Source organism: Malania oleifera, chromosome 9 (genome assembly GCF_029873635.1).
Source record: "Malania oleifera isolate guangnan ecotype guangnan chromosome 9, ASM2987363v1, whole genome shotgun sequence".
Lineage (NCBI taxonomy): Eukaryota > Viridiplantae > Streptophyta > Magnoliopsida > Santalales > Ximeniaceae > Malania > Malania oleifera.
In genome coordinates, this window is record NC_080425.1 from 79,474,439 (window position 1) to 79,498,676 (window position 24,238).

At 35.7% G+C, this 24,238-nt stretch overlaps 1 protein-coding gene across 2 annotated transcripts in view; it reads right to left on the reverse strand.

Moving 5' to 3' along the window:
• The window catches only part of LOC131164692 (MMS19 nucleotide excision repair protein homolog), a 75,764-nt gene that overhangs the window by 21,404 nt on the left and 30,122 nt on the right, over positions 1-24,238 (reverse strand). For both annotated transcript variants that reach the window (XM_058122082.1, XM_058122083.1), the window contains exons 9-14: positions 8,563-8,649; positions 7,732-8,449; positions 6,419-6,798; positions 5,119-5,192; positions 3,897-4,002; positions 2,912-3,795 (exon numbers count right to left, since the gene is read on the reverse strand). In XM_058122082.1, the coding sequence (XP_057978065.1) occupies positions 2,912-3,795; positions 3,897-4,002; positions 5,119-5,192; positions 6,419-6,798; positions 7,732-8,449; positions 8,563-8,649 (2,249 nt within the window). The remainder of the gene's footprint in view (positions 1-2,911; positions 3,796-3,896; positions 4,003-5,118; positions 5,193-6,418; positions 6,799-7,731; positions 8,450-8,562; positions 8,650-24,238) is intronic.

Below are 24,238 nucleotides of genomic sequence, written 5' to 3' on the forward strand. Positions count from 1 at the left end.
TGTGTCTAATTCGGAGCAATTGGACATTTTGATACATTAATTGTTTCATTGTAATACATTTCTTTTGTATTTTGTTATTTATGAGTGGAATCATCCTCGATGCTGTGCTATTATTTCTGTTCTAATAATTACTAATTTTTCAAAGAAAACACTGAGGAAAAATTGTTTTAAAAAAAATAAAAAAGATAAATTGAATGCTTAATAGGCCTTCTGTATGTTTTGTTGACCACCTGAATTTGTAATTAACTTCCAGACCCCTAATCTTACTTAGAATGCCTTTTCAAGTATTACAATCAACAACGATTTTTTCTCATTTTTTCCTAAAAACAATAAAGTGACCTCATGTCCTTATGTTATTTTTCATTGAATAAAATTATGCAAGATTGGGATGATGATCACAGGGCAAGTCTCCTATACTTGACCTTGAGGAGAGCTGGTCCATAAGGATTCCTATCACTTTGATGTTACTATTAGAGGTAGTGGCTTATATTAGAGTTCCTAGTACTAGATTGTCATTATGATGCTATGGTCCTACAAATGATAGGTTAATAAAGTTCTTACTAAAATAACTTAGAAGTGGCTTGTTCTAACCTTCTAGGCATACCTGACAAAATAGAAAAAAATTCTTTAATTTAGACCGAATCCAATCCACTCAAATCAACTCGTATCTGATTCTAAATGAATTGGATATGGATTGCAATTTGGCCATCTGATTATTCGTCTAATCTGCCTCAGATTTTCCAACCCAATGCGCTTTGCCAAGTTTATGGTGGACTGCTAAGAAGTGACGAAACGAAACACCACAGGTTTCTTAATAGTTATGCTTTTCATAATTAAATTTATATGGAAAATTACATTTCTAATTGTGAGTTTTTGTAAATTTCTTAAAAGTAATATTTTAAGAAAATTTATTTTTTCTAGTTAAAATAAGATGGATTTTAGATTTTTTATTGTAGCTTTAAGAAGTTGTGTTTTCTATTTAATAATGATTTACAACATACCAAATTATAAATTCAAACACAATTTTAATTATTATGATATGAAATAAGTTATCGACCAAATAAAAAATTTATTACTAGGAATGAAAGATTATCCAACATCCGCCGACTGCCACAAATTATCTGAACTGAAACACAACTTCATTGAATTGGAAAAGGATTGTAATTTGCATACTCAATAATCTATCTAGTCCACCATGGATTAAATAATTTAATCCACTTTGTTAGGTATACTTCTGACCCCACCTAGTGGGACTTAAGGCGTGGTTTTTTTGTTGTTGTTTTGTTGTTGTTGTTGCTAGGTCTACTTCTGCCAATCCACTCAATTAAGGGAATTTTTCTCCTCTAGCTTAAGAGCTTTTAAGTCCTTTCTCGTTAACTCACTCCAGGTTATTTTAGGTTTTATCGCTACCCCTTGTACACGGAAAACAATAACTCACTCACTCCCCCTTGCAGGTGCACTGCTTGGTCTGCCTTTCAAATTGCCCAAATCATCTAAGTCGCGACCCCTCCCTTATTTTGTCTTCGACCAGTGCTATGCCTAGCTTATTGCAAATATGTTCATTCCCCAATTTATCTTTTATGTTATATCAACCACCCACCTTAACATTCACATTTCAGCAACTTTTACTTTTTGTACATGTTTCTTAGTTGCCCAACATTGTAATCCATAAACCATGGCTGGCCTTATAGTCATCCTATAGAACTTTCTTTTAATTTTAAAGATATTCTACAATCACACAACAACTATGATGCACTCCTCCCTTTTACCCATCCTGCTTTGACTATAGGTATTACATCCTCTTCCATTTCTCCTACTCGCATAATAGATGCAAGATATCGAATTACTAGTCCTACTAATTTCTTGATTATCAAGTTTAATCTTATCTCCAATACTCCTTATGTTACGGAAATTATATTTCATATATTTTATCTTATTCCTACTTATCCTAAAATCTTTAGACTTTAAAGCAGTTCTCCATAGTTCTAAGACTCCACTCCACTCATCAATCAAGACATTATCATCTGCAAACAACATACATTAAAGGATCTCGTTTTGGATATTCCTAGCAAGTTCATCAATCACTAAAACTAAATGATAAGGGCTCAAAGTAGAACCTTGATGTCCACCTATTATGATTGGAAATTCTCTAGAATCTCCTCCTACAATCCTAATAATAGTTGTTACTCTATCATACATATCCCTAATGATCTTAGTATATCTACAAGACACTTCTTTTTTTAAATCCACCAAAGAACTTGCCTAGATACTCTGTCATAGGCTTTCTCTAGGTCAATAAAATCCATAAGCAAGTCCCTTTTTTCCCCCTAAACTTTTCCACTAATCTTCTCTTTTTTAATTTAGGGATGTGGGCATTATTAACCCTAGTTTTTACTAGGGGATTGGTCCTAACCATTTTAGCCCAAATCTTCAAAATGAATTTTCAACAGAAGAATAATCCCTCATATTTATCCAAATTCTTTCATTCTGCAATGGATTTTTCAAAAAATTATAGACAGGGTTCATAGTAAGTACTTACCTCTAAGCCACCCACCCCCCTATGGTAATTCAATTGTATTCAGAATAAACATCAATGATATTATTCTCAGTTTGTGCAATAATTATACATTCAATTTAAAAAGTTTGCAATAAGAAAAATGAGACAGATATTAAAACATAGCCTTTTTGGGAGCATAGATTTCTTGGATTTGGATTTATATGAACTTGGACAGAATGCAATACAAAATTTTATATAGTTATATTCAAACCAATACAAATCCAAATCCAAGGACTGAAAAAGAAATCCATGCTCCCAACATAACCTAAAATGATTTGCAATTATCACACAAAACCTAGTAGAGAAGTAAAACAGAAAAGCAGCAAGAAAACCCAAGAACATTATGCAAAATACCTTGTGATTGATGAATCAGATTTCACTATTGAAGATAGGAGAACAGGCATCATAGTAGAGAAAAATCGTTGCTTATAGAGGGGCCGTGTAGTTGCATGAAATTTTCTGTTCAAACAAACTTCAGAGTCACTCATAAGAATATGAAATGCATCTGATGCAGATTTCATCATAGAATATGGCAAATCATGCTCACAACTGTCATCCAATGAACCCTGCTTCAGTGGCAAGGCACCCTCTTCACCATTTGACAGCAGGCACCCCATCAAAATCATAGTTATATCTTTGACCTTTTGATGACCCCGCATAAGCAAACCTTTACCCATCCATGCTAGTCCAGCAATGGCGTGAATTTCAAGAAATTTACCATTTACAATAGTGCACTTGGTAATGTCACTATGCTCATCAATGACAGTACATCTCCTTAAAGAAATATTCTCAAGGAAATTCCAAAACCTTGTGCTGAAGATTATATCCAATGCTTCTTCCAAAGAACCATCGCCCTGAATATATGCTCCGTTCACTTTTATGGGCAATTTGTTGAGTACAGAACCCAATGCCTGAGCTGCTGGAACATGACCCCTGAGGAGTGCTGACATGAATAAATTCAATATTGCTCTTAAATTTAAAATGTTGGTTTCAGGACGAAGTGCTATAATTACTGATGCAAACAATGAAGTAAGCCATTCATCTCTACATGAAAAACTGTCTAAATCTTGAGCAATCATCTCAACAGGATTGGTGGCTGCAACCATCATGGATTCCTTCAATAGGAAAGAACTTGATGAAACCACACTATAAGCTTTTTCGATGATGTTGGTCTGACTTTTCTCTGAGCAACTCCCAACAGCAAGTTTCATTGCCGTCATCATTGCATCAAGAAGTTCCTGAAATAAAAATTAGAAACTGCTAATAACGAGAAAAGAAACAAATCAAGCGAATTGAAAATTTTCCTAGGCCAAAAATGAAGAAAGCAAGCTGCACTCACCTTTGCCTGTACACTAGCACCAGAAGGCATGCTATTTTCAATCTGATTCCAAATATTAACAGCAAAGCGTAGCAGGCTTTCCTCAAATCCACCAATTTTGTGCAAACTGAATACATGCAAATAAGGATTTCACATTGAGTTGTCAGCAAAAACTAACATGATCCATTCCTTTATTTTGATAAATCCGAAATTTAACCTTATTAAATGCTGAAATTTTTTGCAACATAAAATAACAAGAAAAAAATGCTGCATTGCAGGCATAGATTATTAATTCTCTAGCCATACAAGAAATATTAAAGAAAAAATAACAACAACAAAAAAAACAAAACCAAGCCTTAGTCCCACTAGGTGGGGTCAGCTATATGAATCTCTTTCCGCCAATTTATGCGATCATGGACCATTTCTTTTAATAAATTCAAGGATATTAAATCCTTAATCACTATCTCCTCCCAAATTATTTTCGGTCTACCCCTACCTCTTCTACTGCCCCACAGGTGCATTTTGTGGCTTACGTTGCAAGAAAAAATATACAAGAAAAATGTACTAATACTGTAGCCATACAAGAAAATAAAATATTCTCCCCTTTTCTTTGGCTTACCTTCCAAATTGAAATTGAACATAAAATCCTAATCTTGTTAAAGAATTTGTTCCTCTCGGAGCATTCACAATTCCACATTATTCCGAAGCTTTGACCTAGAGGGGGTTGGCATGGATGGAGTGTTTTTTATATTCAAATCCAATTTTTGTAAGGGAAAACGTACCAGGATTAAACAAATACCATAATAATGGTTTATAAGTGCTCTTAACCATGATCAACACACATGAAAAATCGACTAGAAGCATCAAATGATACAGAGGCCTTATTTTCTGCATCTACCATTTAAGAGCAATTGAGCTAATAGTAATGTAGTCATATGTTGCATTGAACATAGAGAGCTTCCAGATTAATAACATCAAGCCACCTTTAATGTGAACTAAATCTCATGTACCAACATTAGAATTTCTTTTAAACCCCAAAGATAGCTGTGCTAATAAAGTAAGTTTGACGTGGAGAATGAATGCAGCAGCATATAGTCACTTATAATGGTAGCTCAACCAGACCGTCATTGCACTCTTTTACGCAAGTGTAGCACACAATCGAACAGGAACAGATCATTTGCAATCAGAATTTGCCATAATTAATTGAAAAGAACAGAGAAATAATCTAATTAGAAGTACATACTATGGAAGCATTTTATTGGAGTAACACTCCAAAAGCTGAATTGTGATTCCAACAGGCATCAAATTTCCATTGACCTACACAGAGAGCGTGTGATGTTCAAAATACCATATATCGAAAAGGCATTTCAACTTTTTAAATAATTGACTGAGAAAATAAAATTTACAAAATGACAGGAGTAAAGAACTCATGCTATGTCCTCAGTGCAACACACCTTTCTTGGACTGAGTTTCTTAATAAATTCTATACACAAAATGAATCCACAAAACCAAGGTTCACCTCTTCAAATAAGCTAGCAACATAAGGCTCAATGATGCCAAATCATCAACTATAGTTGTTAAAAGCACAAGGCACACAAGGGGAAAGGGTACTTGGGACCTAGGGGCAATGTGAGGGGTTGCCCAGTGACGCTTAGATGCACATTTATTAAATAAGCAGAAGATGCTTAAAAAAAAAAAAAACTTTAAACCAGAAAATAAGTTGGCTCTAACACTTACATAAATGGTACAGGTGATCTCAACAACTTTAAGCTCTAGCAGGCATGATCAATTAAGTCAATGCACAATGATAGACGGTGTCCAAAATTATGCACTTGAGTTGGAATTAATTATACATTCTCTAGGATTGAAACAAAATTTACTTGCTTATTTAGCTTAATTTCATAGTTTAGAAGTATTTTGGAAATGTTCAAATCAAATTCAAATGAGTCAATGTAGGGTTGGTGAATTCCAGAATTTGTATAAGTTTGAAACCATTTATATTGGACAAGAGTTGGACCAAAGCCTTAAGAAATTTTCCTGATATTTTAATTTCTAACAGTTCTATGCCAATTTAGTTTTCTGAAAACTTTATTTGAGGAACTGTGCCAAAAACTGGAGGCAAGAGAGTCAAATTATCCTAAAACTTTCTAGTTTTGTTCTTGCAAGCGAGCACTGACTTTTTATTTTTTGATCTTAAGTATGGCTACTCAATTCAAATGAGAGGTATTTTCCTTCATGTAACAAGCTGTTGATTCCGCTAAAATTTGCTGAGCCAGGAAACAGAACAAAATATAGACAATATGCACCAGGTGTGCCTCTTTTGGGCCCAGTTCCTAGACCAAAGGTATAAACCTTGATGAATAGGTTCACATGTTGTAAAAGGACACCTCGCCTTAGGCTAATAACATGTCAGCCACACCTACACCTATGTACCACATTTAAGAAACTGTATCACAAACTACTTTCAATGAGGACATCTCATGAATTACTAAATGAAAAGATGTCGTAGTTTACCAAATAGGAAAATTATGTGTCAGACATACATAAACCACAGAAAAATTGGCAGATATAGCTTCTTCCAACCCTTCAATAACTCTCGGAATGAATTTCAACCCACTTGTACCAACTTCAGAAAGCGCTTCTAATTTAAGGTGAAAAGGAAGGATAAAATCATCAACAGTAATTAAAGAAACAATCTTCTCAACAACAATACTCATATAGCTTAACGCCTTGTCTGACTCATTATATTTATCAATAAATGAGCCAGTTTGGACTACTGCCTTCAAAGCCAATTTCCATAGCAATGTGCTGTTGTTATCCACAGTGATAATTGATATCAAAATCATCAAAATATTTTCGAATATGGACTTTGATATGGGCAAAAAACCTCCAGGGAATGAAGCCATAATCTGCAAACCCCTTACTGCAAACAATAACAGAGGGGGGGAAAAAGAGAAAGAAATCATTTTAGTTGGAACAAACTAATATTAGTCATAATATGCAAAATAACATGACTAACAATCAATCAACAAATGAAGTGAAAAATGAAAGAAATGATGTACCAACAAAGTAACATTACGGCATGCTTATATGCATTAATCACTAAAATACAAGAGATACAATGCTAAATAATAGAAAATATGGAGTACCAATGCCAAACAACAACAATAAACCGAGCCTTAAGTCCCACTAGGTGGGGTTGGCTACATGAATCCTTTTTCATCAAGTTACACGGTCATGGGCAATTTCTTCCAACAAATTCAAGCTTATTAAATCCTTACTATCTCATTCCAAATTATTTTATGTCCACCCCAACCCCTTCTACTGTCTCTCATAGTAACTAGCTCACACCTCACTGTGCACTATTTGCCCTATGTTGCAGATGTCCAAACTGTCTAAGACATCCCTCCCTTATCTTATCTTCTACAGGAGCTAGTACCAATGCCAAATACAAAATGTAAAACAAATACAGAAATTGGATATGTACCAAAAAGGCATCTTTCTAAGAAGCGGCGAAGAAACTCTAAAATCACCAAACACGCCTAATGAGTACAAGCACATATGATGTACACAACAGGGTATATCTAACACAAACTCTTTAATTCAGCCAAGGGATAGACAAGGGAAGCTTTTGCTTTTTAAACAGATCAATTATATCAGAAGATCCTAAAAATTGGGGACTATACAGAATAGACACATACTGCAACTTGCATATAAATTCAAAGGAATACATACACTAACTTGCACATGAATTATGGTTGTTGTCCTCGTTGAAGTTTCTCAGGGAAGACAATTAATTTGGATTTGAAACTTTTTTATAAATAAATACTATTGAATAGCAAAAGAAAAATATTACCTCTAACATAAAAATCAAAGTCATGATCCTCATCATTTACACTTCTTACCAAAGAAGAACAAAAGGCTTCAGATAATGAACTGGAAAAGCTGTGAAGCATAGAGTGCCATTCATCATGTCCAGAGAAAGATTCTGGAGCTAGATCACAATCCAAGATCAAATCTCTGCATGCAGAAAGGAGTTCAACACAGAGATAAAGGGCCCCAACATTAAGTCTTTCAGCAACCATACAATTGCCATTTGACGAACAGTCTCCAGATGAATTTTTCATAGAAAACCCCAGACAGTCCATCAAGCGAGGGAAGAAACTACCAAAAACACCACCACAGGAAGCAATGGAAGCTTTGGCAGAAACAGACAGGATGCGACCAACTGCATATAACTGCTGCTTGCTTTGCAATGGAATATCACGGAAACTTTTAAAACTAGTCATGGAATTAATGAACATGTTCATGTCTTTGTCACTGACAACCAAAGTTAAGAACAAATTATGTTTTTGCTTCATAACTTTTTGGAGAAGCATGAGAGCTTCAGTTACAATTTCATTATCCCAAAAACCCATGCCATCATGTGATTCTGAATTAAAGGAAAAAACAGGATCCTGTATTGAGCTATAAACTGCATTCTTTAATGAAGCCCAAATGGCTTCAGCATGTTTCGCCATTCTTTCTGCACCATACTTCAATGTACAACTGCTGAGATACTTCAAAGATTCAACCTGGAAGCAGGGGAAGTCATGGAGGGCGTTTTAAAACAGACACAATAAAACAAATTAATATAACTCAAAAATTGTAACATAGCAAAAATCAGTTTCATTCAGTTGTCACCAACCTTTGCCAGTGGCAAAGAAGAAGAAAGTTTTTCAAGCAGCAATGGAATGGCAAATGGCTCAAAAATAGGCGTGGAAGAGAAGGCTTGCTGGAAAGGACAAAGTCACAAAGCCCATGTTAAACATTATAAAGCATGAGTTACAGAATTAAAATAAAATTACAAAAAAAAAAAAACAGAATATGTAACATTATCCAAGATACCAGCTCTTTTAATATTTATTCAGAATATGGTTAAAAATGTGCTAGTATAAATAATCATTCATAGCAGTTGGATTCGACTCTTGCATATAAACAACAATCTGTTTTGGTACAATGGGCAGGAAGAAAGTTTTGTTCAAAGACAACACAAATATGGTATTAGTTGCATACTCTATTACAAATATCCATTTGAAAGGAATGCATCTACAACGATAACGATCTCAAAATCCACAGTGCCTACAAAAGAGATCCAGTAAACACTAATATGCTTCTATAATTCCCCAAAAAAAGTGAAATGAATATGACTACCAAATACACAACTTGTCCCCTTATAAATGATATTCATAACACAGAAAGTGAATACTATCCATAAGCATTCTATACTTACAGGGTCATAATGAATATAAACGATATTCATGACACAGAAAAATTATTAATTATAAGTGAATACTATATATAAGCATTATATACTTACAGGGTCATAGAGAATACTATCCATGAACATTCTACTTACAGGATAAAAGAAAAAAAAAAATTAATCTACATTGTCTATACCATAAATATGCATTTAAAAAAGATATTTCTAACTTAATTTTCATATTCAATGAGATGTTTGATGATGTGAGGAATAGGATGGCTAATACCCCTCGGGTGATAGGTTCTATTAACAGGATGGAGGGATTCAGATGAGGTTTTTTGAGGATTTGACCTTGAAGAGAGTGCCTTCCTAAGAACGAGTTTGAGGATTTGCAACTGGAGGAATTGTGTTAAAGGCAGAAGGTTAGATTTAAATGGGTTAAAGAAGGGGACCATAACTCGAGGATTTCACTGTTGGTTGCTGCGTTGAAAGATTATTTGTTTCCGCTATGCATTCAATTTTCACAACAAATTGGTATCAGAGCATTGTTGTAATGGCTTCTGGAATTTCTTATGCAAAGTTTGATGTTGTTAAGTACGATGGAATGGGAAACTTCGGACTATGGAAGAGAAGGGTTAACGATCTATTAGTGTAGCAAGGTATGGTGAAGGTTTTATACGGAAGTCAACCAGAAGGCCTGAATGAAACAATTTGAAAGGAATGGGAAGCGAAGGCTGTGGCAACTATCAGACTTCATCTGGCCGATGACGTGCTGTATCACATCATGGATGAGGAATCTCCTGCGGCTGTTTGGCAAAAACGTGAAAGCCAGTATATGTCTAAGTCTCTAACAAACAAATTGTATCTTAAGCAGAAGTTGTATTGGCTTAAGATGGAGGAAGGTTCAGATATGAACCAACACATCAATGCATTTAGTCAGACTGTAAGTGATTTAATGTGTGTTGATGTGAAGTTCTAAGATGAAGACAAGGGGTTGATGCCATTGAATTCCCTACCTGAGTCTCACACGTATGAAAATCTGGTCACTACACTAACATTGGGTAAAAAAACCTTGAACTTGGAAGAGGTAACAAGTGCACTACTGGGTTTTCATCAAAGAAAGAAGGCCAATGATGAAATTTCACATGGTAAAGGGCTTGTGGTAAAGGGTAACCAGGAACGTGGGAGAAGCAAATTCTGAAGCAGATTGAGTTATAAAAAGTATCGATCAGTTTAAGAAGAAGAAGGATATTCGGTGTTTTAGGTGCAAAAAAAAAAAACAGCACATAAAACTAAAGTGTCCGAAAAGGAAGAAGGGGAATGCTGAAAATCAAGATGGAGCAGTGATGGTGATATGCTTTATGTTTCATCGGGGTCGGATCGCCTTACATATTCTTTGATCCTAGATTCAGCGTGTTCTTATCACATGAATGGTTTAGCACCTACTGGTCAGTTAATTATGGTTCTATTCAGCACCTACTGATCAATTAATTATGGTTCAGTTCTAATGGGAAATGATGCTTCATGCGAAATAGTTAGAATAGGAAATGTCAGAATTAAAATGCATAATGGAGTTGTAAGAACATTATGTGATGTAAGACACATACTGGATCTACGGAAGAGTTTAATTTCATTAGGCACTTTGGATTGTAATGGATTTAGTTACAAGTCTGAAAGTGGGGTCATGAAGGTGTGTAAAGGCGTTCTAACGGTGATGAAGGGGCTGAAGTTAGCGAAAAATATCTATGCACTGCTGGGTACTACAGTTGTAGGTGAAACTGCAGCTGTAGATTCTGAGTTAGATAATATTGTTTTGTGGCATATGCGACTAGGGCATATAGGTGAGCATGGGATGAAGGAATTTCATAAGAGGAATCTTTTGAAGGGTATTAAAACATGCAGGCTGAATCTCCACAAGTATTGTGTTCTTGGAAAACAGAACAAGGTGTAGTTCAAAACAGCTACTCACAAGATGGAGGGTATTCTTGACTACATTCATTTGGATGTTTGGAGGCCGGTGAGAGTAGTATCACAAGGTGGACATATGTACTTCGTGAGTTTCATTGATGATTACTCACAGAAGGCCTAAGTGTACTTCATGCGGCACAAGTCAGAGACGTTTGTCAAGTTTAAATTATGGAAAGCTAAGGTGAAAAACCATATCAGGAGGGGAAATAAATGTCTCAGGTCAGATAATGGAACCAAGTACACTGATTTGAGGTTCATGGAGTTTTATGAGCAGCATGGCATACGGAGACATTTCTCAGTTCCCCAGACACCACAACAAAATGGTATGGCAAAAAAGATGAACCGAACTCTAGCTGAAGGAGTTCGGTGTCTCAGGTTAAATGCAGGTCTTGCTAAGAATTTCTGGACCGAGGCTATGAGAATGACATGTTTCTTGGTTAATCGATCACCAAGGACATCATTAGAGAAGAAAGTTGCAGAGGAGGTATGGACAAATAATGAGGCAGACTACTCCGGTTTGAGAGCATTCGGTTGTCCAGCCTATATGCACATTTCTAGAGAGGAATGATAAAAACTTAACACAAAGTCTAGACGCTACATTTTTCTAAGGTATCAAAAAAGTGTGAAAGGGTTCAAGTTGTGGGATCCAGTGGCAAACAAGGTGGTGATCAGTAGAGACGTGATTTTCGATGAGAAAGTCATAGTGAAGCGTACTCAGGATGAAGATGAAGAAAAACAGGAGCCAGAAAACTGGTGCAGAGATGAGCATGTTGTGCAGGTGGAGTTAGAGACTCAGGGCAATGATGACAGCATTCAGAATGCAGGGAGTTCTAACTCAAGAAACCAGCAGAATGACAGTATCACTATACACAGACCTAGAAAAACTATGAGGCCACCGCCTAAGTATGGATTTGATGATCTAATGTCTTATGCTCTCATTACCAGTTGCAAGGATCCAATTACTTTTCAAGAGGCAATGCACACCTAGGAGAAAAGTAGATGGATAGGTGCTATGGTGGAAGAAATGGAGTCATTGCGTAAGAATTAGATGTGAGATTTGGTGGAGCTTCCAGAACGAAAGAGGACGATAGGTTGCAAGTAAATGTATAAGAAGAAGGAAGCGATATCAGAAAAGGAATGAGAGAAGTTCAAGGCATGATTAGTAGCAAAAGGATACTCACAAAAGAAAAGGGTTGATTACGATGAAATCTTCTCCCCTGTGGTCAGGAACACTTCCATCAGGGTAGTGTTGGGATTAGTGGAGCATTATGATATGCAATTGGAGCAAATGGACGTAAAAACAGCATTTTTCCATGGTGATTTGGTGGAGCAGATTTATATGGTACAGCCAGAAGGGTTCAGTCAACTCGGACAGGAGCAGCGGGTTTGTAAACTGAAGAAGTCACTTTACGGGCTGAAACAGTCTCTGAGACAATGGTACGAACATTTTGACTCCTATATGATATGGATAGGCTACAGGAGGTGCGAGTATGATTGCTGCGTGTATGTAAATAATCTTGATGATAGTTCTCTCATTTTTAAGTTATTTTACGTTGATGACATGCTAATTGATGCAAAAGATATGACTAAGGTAAATCAGTTGAAGACTTTGTTGAATAAAGAGTTTGACATGAAAGATCTGGATGCAGCCAAGAAAATTCTTGAGATGGAGATTCGTAGGGACAAAACTACAGGGAGATTGAGGTTATCTCAGAGTGGTTATGTGGAGAAGGTGTTGGAGAGGTTTAGCATGACTAATGCAAAACCGATAAGTACACCATTAGCGAATCACTTTAAATTGTCTATCACTCAATGCCCAAGGACGGATGATGATATTCGTGACATGTCAAAGGTACCCTATGCTAGTGCAGTGGGTTGTTTAATATATGCTATTATATGTACAAAGCCAGACCTGGCACAAGCTATCAACGTGGTAAGTAAGTTTCTTTCAAATCTGGGTAGACAGCATTGGGTTGCCATCAAATGGATTTTCAGATACTTGCGGGGTACTTCTCACTATGGCATCATGTTCGGTAAACAATAGAGTAATCCGTCAGTTATGGGACATGTTGATGCTGATTATGTAGGGGATCTAGATGACAAGAGGTCTACAATAGGGTATGTGCTCACCCTTGTGGGAGGACCTATTTGTTGGAGGTCCATGGTACAATCTCTGGTTGCATTATCGACAACTGAGTCATAGTATACGGCAGTAGCCGAAGTTGCCAAGGAAGCCTTGTGGCTTATTGGTTTAGTCAAAGAGCTGGGTATACAGCAAGGTGGAGTTCAGTTGTGTTGTGACATTCCAAGTGTCATCTATATGGCAAAGAACCAAGTGTATCATGCAATAACCAAACATATAGATGCGAGGTTCCACAGAATTCGGGAGTTGGTTTCTTCAGGTGAACCTATGCTTGAGAAAGTTCACATTTTTGAGAACACAGCAAATATCTTGACAAATCCGATTACCACAGATAAGTTCAAGCATTTCTTGGACTTGCTGAATGTCTCCAGTTGCTAGACAAGAGGCGGTCCCAACCTATTGTCCCAAGGTGGAGCAACGGGTTTATGTTTTCAATTTTCTCCTAAGGGATGTATATTCGCCAAAGTGGAAATTGTTGTAATATGTGACTCATATGTTGAGTGGAAGGCATGTACAAAGAGAAAACATGGAAGAAAACAGGAATGCTGACCTGCAGGAGGAAAGCGTCGACGGTTACCCTGAAACCATCGACGGTTTGGTCCGGTTGCAGAGAAACAGTTGACTGATTTGTCCTGTTACATCGACTGTTTACTCTCGGTATTAAACCGTCGCCAGTATGTCTGAAACTGTCGACAGTTTGGCTCAGTTACTCAGCCTTGGTTTTCAAATTTTAAATTGGGACGTTGGATAGGTTGGGTTTCGGAGAGAAAACCTTCAAGAGGGTTATATATACATGTTGTATGTTGTAATGAATATGTCATTAGACACAAATAGTAAAAATTCATTGTTGATTGCTCCGGTGGACGTAGGCATTGCCAAACCACGTAAGTCTTCGTGTCATTGTTTTATTTCTTTCATTATACTCTGCTGATTGTGGTTCTATATATTTCACTATTGATTGCTGCGTTATAAAATCATTTGTTTCCGCTATGCATTCAATTTTCACAATAGGGAGGAAGAATAGAAAGAATAACAACCTAGGAAAGGACCCAAAAAAACCTTAAAGGGAAAAAAAAAAAAAAAAAAGCCCCAGAAAGGAGGAAAAAACATAGAAAATATGAAAAAAGAAAGCCATATTAATTTAGAAAACCCCTTCTTAAACTCCTGCCATTGTAATTCACAAACATCGCAAGTTCGCGAAATCTTTGCTAGCATTTCTTCACCTCCCTTGTGCCACTATCCAGAGGCTCTTCATTTCCTTCGGGACCAAACATCCATATTTAGAAAGAAAATTTTCTCATCCATATTTAGAAAGAAAATTTTCTATAAGAAAATGGAAGAAATTCATTTAATCAAACTTCAAAGAGAGGACAAGAAATCCTCCAAATTACAAGAATAGGCAAAAGAAGAAAAAAAAAAACATAAACAAAGAATTACATTAAAGCTGCCTCCTAACCCCTAACCCAATCATGCAACAGAATTCCCCCAAAAAAAAATCCAAAGGAATGGGCCCACAAGAGGCCAAGTACACAGCTCATCCCACAACAAGCAAGGAGGAGATACTTCAATGCTTGAAAAAATTCTTGCATTCCTCTCCGTCAATGCCGGATTCTTTCCAAGGATGATGACAAAGGGCGCATGGCGATCCCCAAAAATAGAAAACCTAAAGAAAAACAGAAGCTCTAACTTATAAAACACGAAGATTGGAAAGCAGAGTCGCCACCTTTTTTAAATAAGGGAAAACAAGCAAAAAACTCTAAAAGGTCTATGAACCATAGCATCGGTTTGGGAGTGCAATTGTGCATAAGGGAGGTGGTTTGACTAACCATTCTAAGAGAAATTAGTCAACCAGCACCCCTATTGACACCCATTTTAAAAATAGTTACCGTTGTATATTGTGTGTGCACGTGCACTCCTTAAACAAGAGTAAAAAATAGAACTAACCCCCTTTTCAATTCTCCAATGAAACGTCAATGTCAAAAGAGCACAAAAGATAGGGTTAAAACGCCTAATTTACTCCTTTTGGATAAGGGATGACCTTAAAAACCTTTAGATTTAAAATTGAAAAGACAAAAAGATAAAAAATGTGATTTGTTTGGAATAAGTGTGTGGACGATCAGAGATCCAATTTGAGAACTAATGTGATAAAATCTTGCCTTGAAAAGATTATATGAGATTTGATTTGCATGTAAATTCAAACTTAATTAAAAAGGGGCAATGACTTGAAAACAATGACTTGATGAGATTTGCAACCAACTGAAAAAAGAGGGAAGAATTTGAATTAGAAATTGATGAGATCTAAAATCAATTGAAAATGGCAAGGATTTGAAGGACTTTGTCTTAAATGGGAAGATTTTTCAAAGAGATATTCTGGAAGAGTTTGGGGGTAAGGATTTGATTTGCTGCTAATTAGGGCCCCATTGAAAAAGGCAACAATTTTAATTTAAATTTTTGAAGAAGGAAAATTTTTGAAAATAATCTAAGATATGAACATCGGACAATTGAAAAATGATTTTGAAATCACTTATCTTTTCAAAGGATTTTGAAAATCAAATTTTGAAAAGACATGGGAGATTTCATGTTTACCCTCCATGAACTCCTCGAGCATATGGTCTTAAGACAAAATACCCTCACCATGTCTTGAGAGAGAAGAAAGAAAGCAGCATATGGTCAGATTCTCTCAATTGTCCCATCATCAACCAAGATAAGAACATGAAAATTAACAAGGAAACCTAAATTTCTAAGATTAGATGCACAAGAGATTTCAAATCTCTAAAGTAATCAAACAAAGCTAGTAAAGGAATAAAAAAATATACAGGTAAACAATGTAAGCAATCATCCATAAAATACAGGCTTAATGCGGCTTAAAATAGAATATTTCCTTTATATCAAAGTCATCTTTAACCAAAACTGCAAAAGTTAGGAAGTCATAGCACTTATGAGGTTATTACACTGTGTCGTTGCATCACAAGATTCACAACTCGAAAGTCAAAAAATGTTAAAGATGGCTTTTAAAGGAAGTATTCCATTTTAAGCCGCATTTAGCTCAGATTTTAGGCATGAGTAATTACGTTGTTTACTTTTATATTCTGTTATTCCTTTACGGGCTTTGCTTAATTAATTTAGAGATTTGGAAATCCCTTGTGTCTATAATCTTAGAATATTAGGTATCCTTCATGGTTAACTTTTCATGTTCTCATCTCAACTAATGATGGGGCAGTTAAGAGAATAAGACCGTACGATACTTTCTCTTCTCTCCATAGGCACAATGAGGGCACTCTTCCTTTAGACCATATGCTGGAGGGAACTAGGTATCCAAATCAATGAGGAGTCATGGAGAGTAAACATGAAATCTCTCGTATCTTTTCAAATTTTGATTTTCAAAATCCTTCCAAAAGACAAGCGATTTCAATATCTTTCCTCAATTGACAGATTATGATACCTTAGATCGTTTTCAAAAATTTTCCTTATTCAAAAATTTAAATTCAATTTTTTGCCCTTTTCAATGGATACCTGATTTGCATGCAAAACAAACCTCCCTCCCCCCCCCCCCCCAACCCAAAAACAAAAGTTCCAACACCTCTTTCAAAAATCTTCCCCCTTTAAGACAAGGTCATTCAAATCCTTGGCATTTTCAATTGATTTCAAATCTCATCAATTTCTAATTCAAATTCTTCCCCCATCCCCCCTTTAGTTGATTCCAAATCACATTAAATCATTCTTTTCAAATCATTGCCCTTTTTCATTTGATTTTGAATTTACATGCAAATCAAATCTCACCTCACCTTTTCAAGGCAAGATTTTATCACATTAGTTTTCATATTGGATCTCAAATCTTCCACACACTCATTCCAAACAAATCACATCTTCTCATCTTTCCATTATTTCAATTTCAAAACTTACGCTTTCTGAGACCACGCTTTTGCAAAAGGAGTAAATAGACTTTTCAACCCTATTTTTGTGCTATTTGATGATGATGTTTCATCAAAAAAATGAAAAGGGGGTTTGTTCTATTCTTATATTTTTTGTTCAAGAGGCACATACACAATATACAGCGGTAACTATTTTTAGAATGGATATCAATAAAGGTGTTGATTGACCAATTGCTCTTAGAATGATTAGTCAACCCCCTCCATTATGCACAATTGCACTCCTGACTCAATTCTATGATTCGTAGATCTTTTAGGGTTTTTTTCTTTGCTTTCCCTTCCTTGAAAAAAATAAAAATAAAAAATTGGTGACTCTACTTTTCCAATCTTTGAGTTTTCTTAGTTAAGAGTCTTGGTTTTCTTCAGGTTTTCTTGTTTAGGGATCACCATGCTAATCCCTACCACGGCACCCCCAAACAAAATTCAACATCAACACTCTCCACCCATAAGGCCCACCTAATAGCAAAAAGCAAGTCATGCAAATGAACTTGTCCCTTCCTATATCTTGCCTAAACCCCCAATATCTCACAAAAAGGTATTAGTGCACCACCCACAAGGCAACCAAGCTTCACCAAAAACAAAAACAAAAAAAAAAATCATAGCAGAGAAGACATGCCAAGGTTGAGGGCATGGTTTTAAATAACAGCCGTTACGTAGCGTAACGGCCGATACGTAACGGAAATCGGAGGCCCCGAAACCGATACGGGCCGATAATGCGGTTCGGCAAAAATTCACGGCCGTTACGGAGACGTAACGGCACGTAACAGCCGATACTCAACGTTACACGTCATAACGGTCCGTTACGGACCGTTACATGGCCGACAAGTCGCAGATTCGCTGAAGGCTTTCTGCTACAGGCAGCAGGCAGCAACGCTGCTTTCCCCCTCTCCCCAGTCCCCACACGCATCTGCCATTCAAAGGGTAAAATGGAAAGTTACAAACTGACCTTGAAAATTTATTGGCCGAAGCAACAAGAAGCCTTCGAAGCCTGAGAGTGAGCACACCGAACAGATCTTCGCACTTCGCAGCCTTCCAGGACTCAAGAATTGCAGACTTGCAATTGCAGCAGCTTGGCAAGTCGCCAGCGACAGGTCTGCAGCAGCTCTGCCGCCCCTGCGAGTCGCCGATAGCCCGTCGGCACCTTCCTCCGCCAGTCGTCGCAGTCGCCACCAGCCAGCCTCTCGATTTCAGCTTCGGAGCTTGGAGTCATCGCTGCTTTGTGCTTCGCAGCCTTCGCTCCTTCGAGGCTCCTCTGGGTTCCCTCGAATCCCTCTCCTCTCTCAGTCTGACTCAACTCTCGGCTCCTAGCGTATAAGACACTCTAACACTCAACACTCAACACCCACAGCACTTATCATTATGTTTTTTTTTTTTTTTTAATTATATTTTGTTGTAAAATAGGTTTGTTAAATTGAATTAAAAAAAAAAAGTAATTTAATAGAGTAAAAAATTAGAAATCATTAATAATTATGTAAAATAAAATTTTCTTAATTTATAAATATTTTAATTGTATTATATTTTTTGAAAGATAATTATGAAAATTAATTCCATGACATAGCAAGCAATTATTAATAGTATATAATTAATATTTTTTAAGGTTAGTAAATAATTAATATTTACCAATAATAATTGAAGCCTTTTTTATAATAATATTTGAATATCCACTACTGCATTCACCATGGTAAACAAAGCATTAAAATAATGTATGTACATAAGACATCCATGTGATGGCATTTTATGTTATCTAGGCTTAATTGAGCTCTATTTTTCACCATTCTTAAAAAATCCGAAGGAATACTCTGCACAATTATTACAATATTTAGTCTTAGGATTTGCCAAACTTATAGAAATAAAATTAATTCATGGCACCAATTGGCTAACATACTAGTTATATCAGCAGGACAAAGTGGTCATTTTGATAAAGAAGATATCATATTCACTCCCATCTATTGAAAAAATATTAAATAATATTCATATTATAAAAGAAAAAAAAATTAAATAACATCTGTCACCCATTTTATGTTACATATGTATCTACTTGCCATTTCTTGAGTAGGGTGACCCTGTTTATTAATATTTTTTAAGTTTTAAAACATCATTTTGACCTTAAATTTAAAATTAGGTAAAATAAATGTTTACATCTATTTTTTGTTTTTAGTTATAATATAAAGTAAAAATTGATAACTTAATAAAAAAAAATTAACCTAATAGTTAATACATTAATAAATCTGATTTTTACTAATTACTACTGGAATTTGTAGAAAAAATTAATTTTAATCCATATAGTGAGAAAATGCTTAAAAAATTAAATTGTCAATTTGTAATGTATGGATCTCTATTTGTGATGTTGTGATGTATATGAAAGTAGAGCAAAAATCTTTTTCACCTTTAAAATTACAATGTTAATTTCTTATAGTTATAATGAAAATAAAATCAAGCTATAAAAAATAATGAAAATATCTTTTTAAAGATTAAGGAATATATTTTTTTTGTAATAAAATATCTAATATTTTATAATTTTTTTTATTTAAATATAAAAATAATAAACATTACTTATTATTTTTAATCAAATATTATACTTTATTTTTACGTAATAAGTATTTAAAATTAGGACTATTTAGTACTTATTATTTAATATTTACTAAATTACTAATTATATTATTCCTGTCATTATAGAAAGGTTGTAACTTTGTATTTTCTTTATGTTCTATGTAGAGATCATCAAATCAAGTCTATCAATATGTCACGTGATAGAGGAAATGAAAACTTACCTAGTGAGGATATTGGATGGCATTTTGGTACTGCGGTAGACGGTAATAGACATGTTATTATGTGTAAGTTATGTGGGAAGATAATCAAAGGGGGCATTACACGCTTGAAACAACACTTGGCACATAAAAAAGGTCAAGTAGCTGGATGCTCAAATGTGACCACAAAAGTAAGAGAACAAATGATGAAACATTTACAACAGTATGCTGAGAAGAAAAGAGATAAACAAAAAAGGCAAGAAGAAGCAGAAGCAAAAATTAGAGGAGATTTTGAGAATTTGAGCGATGAAAAAGACTTGGAAGAAGAAAGTATGAGATTTGCTCGACAAGAATGCATACGATCACAACAGCAATGGGAAGAGAGACAAAGATTTCGAGCAAGAACAACTGGAAGGGGTAATATTTATGAAGAGAGAGGTGGCTCTGGCAGTGGTGCTACCAGTGGTTTCAATAGAGCAGGAGCTCGATCTTATAGTGGTCGAGAAGCTGGAGGTAGTGGACGACAATGGATCAATCCTGATGCCCCTGAAGCTAAACTAAAGGCAATGGATCCTATTTTAGAAAGAAGCAAGAGTGCGAAACAACCAAAAATCAACACAAAATTACTGAAAGGTTTAAGAAGTAAATTAGGAAAAGCGGTTGGAAAATTCCTAATTTATAATCGGATTCCAGCGAATGTAGCTGACTCTCCATTTATGCAGCCTCTGCTTGATATTGCTGCAGAGATTGGAAAGGGGGTGAAGGGTCCATCACCCTATGAGATATCTGAAATTTATTTGGAGCAAGAATATCAAGAAATGAAAAATTATATAGCTTCTTTTGCTGGAATTTGGAAGGAGAGAGGTGTAACACTTATGTGCGATGGTTGGTCAGGACCAACTAGAAAACACATTATAAACTTTTTAGTTTATTGCGATAGAGGCACCGTGTTTCATAAATCAGTTGATGCCTCTAATGTGTCAAGCAAAATAACTGAATATTATTTCAGGTAATTTTCCAATTTTAATTGTATATGCAAATAGTATTATGGACTTGCATGTTTTTAATTAAATAGTAGTAATTATTGAATCTATAATTTCATTTCAGATTAATGGACGAGGTGGTTGAAGAAATTGGTGAGGAGAATGTTGTCCAAGTAGTGACTGATAATGAAGCTGTAATGAAGGCAGGAGGAAAATTATTAATGCAGAAGAGGCCCAATTTCTATTGGACAGCATGTGCAGCTCATTGCATATACCTTATTCTTGAAGATATTGGTAAGAAAAGTAACATGAAGAAGGTCTTAGAAGATGCAAGAACAATAACCTCATTTATTTACAACCACACATGGACAGTGAATTTCATGAAGAAATTCACAAATAATAGAGAGTTACTTCGCCCTGCCATCACTCGATTTGCCACAAATTTCATTGCTTTGGAGACTATTGTCAGGCATAAACAAGCACTAAGGGAAATGTTTACATCTGATGCTTGGAAAAACTCAAGGCTTGGAATGGCAAAATCAGGCCCAGCATATGATTCAAAGAAAATTATCTTAGGCAAAGAGTTTTGGCAAAAGGCCTCTGATATAATTAAAGTGCAAGAACCCTTAGTGAAAGTTCTTAAATTGGTTGATGGTAATGAAAAACCAACCATGGGCTTCATATACGAGGCAATTGATAGGGCAAAGTTAGCCATTCAAAAAGATTTCCGATTTTACAAAGACTATTGAAAAATTATTGACAACTGGTGGAGTTTTCAGTTGCACCAAGATTTGCACGATGCTGGTAAGTGTAAATCAAATACAATTTTTTATTATTTTAACTTTTAAATTATGCATAGTTGCATTAGAAAACTATTGATTAATATGTTTCTAAATTTAATTGTCGGGTATTTTTTGAACCCACAATTTCTTTATGGTGCCCCACCCTCTCTTGAAGTTGCTAGAGAAGTCATGGATGGAGTTAAAAAAGTGATAACCAAGTTGGTACCCGATATAGATACTCAAATTCGGGCTATTAATCAAGTAAGTATTGGTTCCATTAAATTGAATAATGAATTGTTCTAGTATTCTGTAATACTTTCAAGAATAATTATTAATACATCTAATTAACTGATTATATTTCACAATCATCCTTTTTTAGTTGTTGCTATATCGAAATATGCAGGAGACTTTTGGAACCCCGTTGGCTCAAAGGGCAGTGAAACAAACAAATCCTGGTAAATATGGCTATATAGCTAAATAATGGAGAATGACTCTATTTTCTCTCTTTGTGTTCAAATTTGACTTTTGAAATACGCTATACCAACATAAAACTCTTTTTAATTATTCATGCAACTGAATGGTGGATTCATTATGGCTTGTGTGCTCCTGAGCTCCAATGGAATAGCAATTAGAGTTCTTAGCCATACCACATCAGCTTCGAACTATGAGCGTAATTGGAGCACCTTTAGCCTCATCCATACAAAAACAAGAAATAGATTAAAGTACATGAGACTACAAAAACTTGTTTTCGTACATTACAACATGAGGTTAAAGTTAAGACGTACAATGAGAAGAAGCCAACGAGAAATTGAAGAGGGTTTCAATCCTATCAATTTGGACTACATTTTCGAAGAAGATGATCCTTTAAGTCAATGGTTAGAGGAGAGAGAGAGACCACTACTCGACGGTTAGGATAATTCAAATTGGTTAAATGAAGAGGTTGGTGGTACTACAGAAGGAGGTGATCAACCACCAATAAACGCGCATGATGATTCAAGTTCAAGCCCTGAACGCACACAAAGTGATGACAATCTTGGTTTGAACCCACCAAGTGATGATGATGGTAATAGTGGTGCTGGAGCTGGGGGTGGCAGTGGTGGTGGTGGAGGCGGCGGTGTAGAATATAATTATGGATATGATACAGGGACATCATTTGGAAGGGATATATATCCTTCTGACCCTTATGGACTACATGACATACCTGAAAATTATGACTTGGATATTCCTCCAGGGAACCAATCTTCACAACCCAGGAGAAGGAGTGCTCGTGGTGACCCTAGCGATTCTAGTGAAGATTCATATGGTGTGGTTCGTAGTTTTGGCGACTTTGGTTTAGATGGTTCATCATCACAATCATATGAATCTCATCCAGCATATCCACATTATGCATCTCGTGACTCACATTTTTATCCCAGTGGATCAGGAATCTCGAAATCTAGTGAGTCTTCTTCTACACACTACCCAGAGCCAGCCCCTGCCCCAACTTATAGACATTATTCAGGAGAATTTTCATCACCAGTACATTTTCAAAAGCAACAACAAAATGACGCAAATTTGGGTTCATTCAACTATGTATTTCCACAAGGATGGGGAGATAATTTCCCATCCCAATCTTAAGATACAGATGCAAATTATGAAAACCCTCCACGTCATTCTTTTTGGTGGTGACATGTGTTATGTTATAAATTTGTAATATTGTATTCATGTATTTTCAACTATTTATTGATATTTGATATTAATCACTTTTTAAATTCATGTATGTGTAATGTGTATATTGAGTATTAAGTCTATTGAGTATTGATTCATTTTTAGTAACTTTATGACTTTAATTAATTGATTCTTACATTTCTACATCCTTTTTACTCATTAAAGTAATGTAAACTATAAAAAAATATCTTTTTTTTGTAAACAGCGCACTAAAATTAATAGAAAAATCATAATGCCTATTAAAAAGCATTTGTAGGTTGAATGAAAGCCTTCAAAATTCATTAAAAATCATGTATTAATGGATTTCATGCTTATTTTTTAATTTTGGCATGGTTGTGCATGCGTGAAAAAAATTCACGACCGTTACACCCGCTTCCCGTTACGTAACACCCGCGTCTCCCGCGACCGTTTCGCGACGTTACCCGCGACCGCGATTTCAAACCATGGTTGAGGGCCTTGAAAGGCCTTCTAGTCTGTAACAAACCATGCGCGTTAATCCTATCCAACATCGCCATCCAAATGAAGATTCAAACCTTGAAAAGAACCTTAGCCTTCCAAATGATACAGCTCCAAGGGAGAAGGTTCAGGGAAGGAGATTTAAGGAGATGAAGGAAGAAAGATTTAGTGCAAAAGAAGCCTAAAGATTCAACCTCCCAAACCCTATCACCCCCCTATTGATTGGAACAAAATGGACCAAAGAGGTAAGATTGGAAGCTCATCGACAGCTACCTCTCTTTCATTGAGATTCCCAAAATCATATGAGTCCCAATAAAGAGAAACCCCCTCAAAAGAGAAAAAAAAAAAATCACTATTAGGTGTATCGGAAAGGGTGGAAAAGTCGGAATAGGCAAGGCACCTTCAA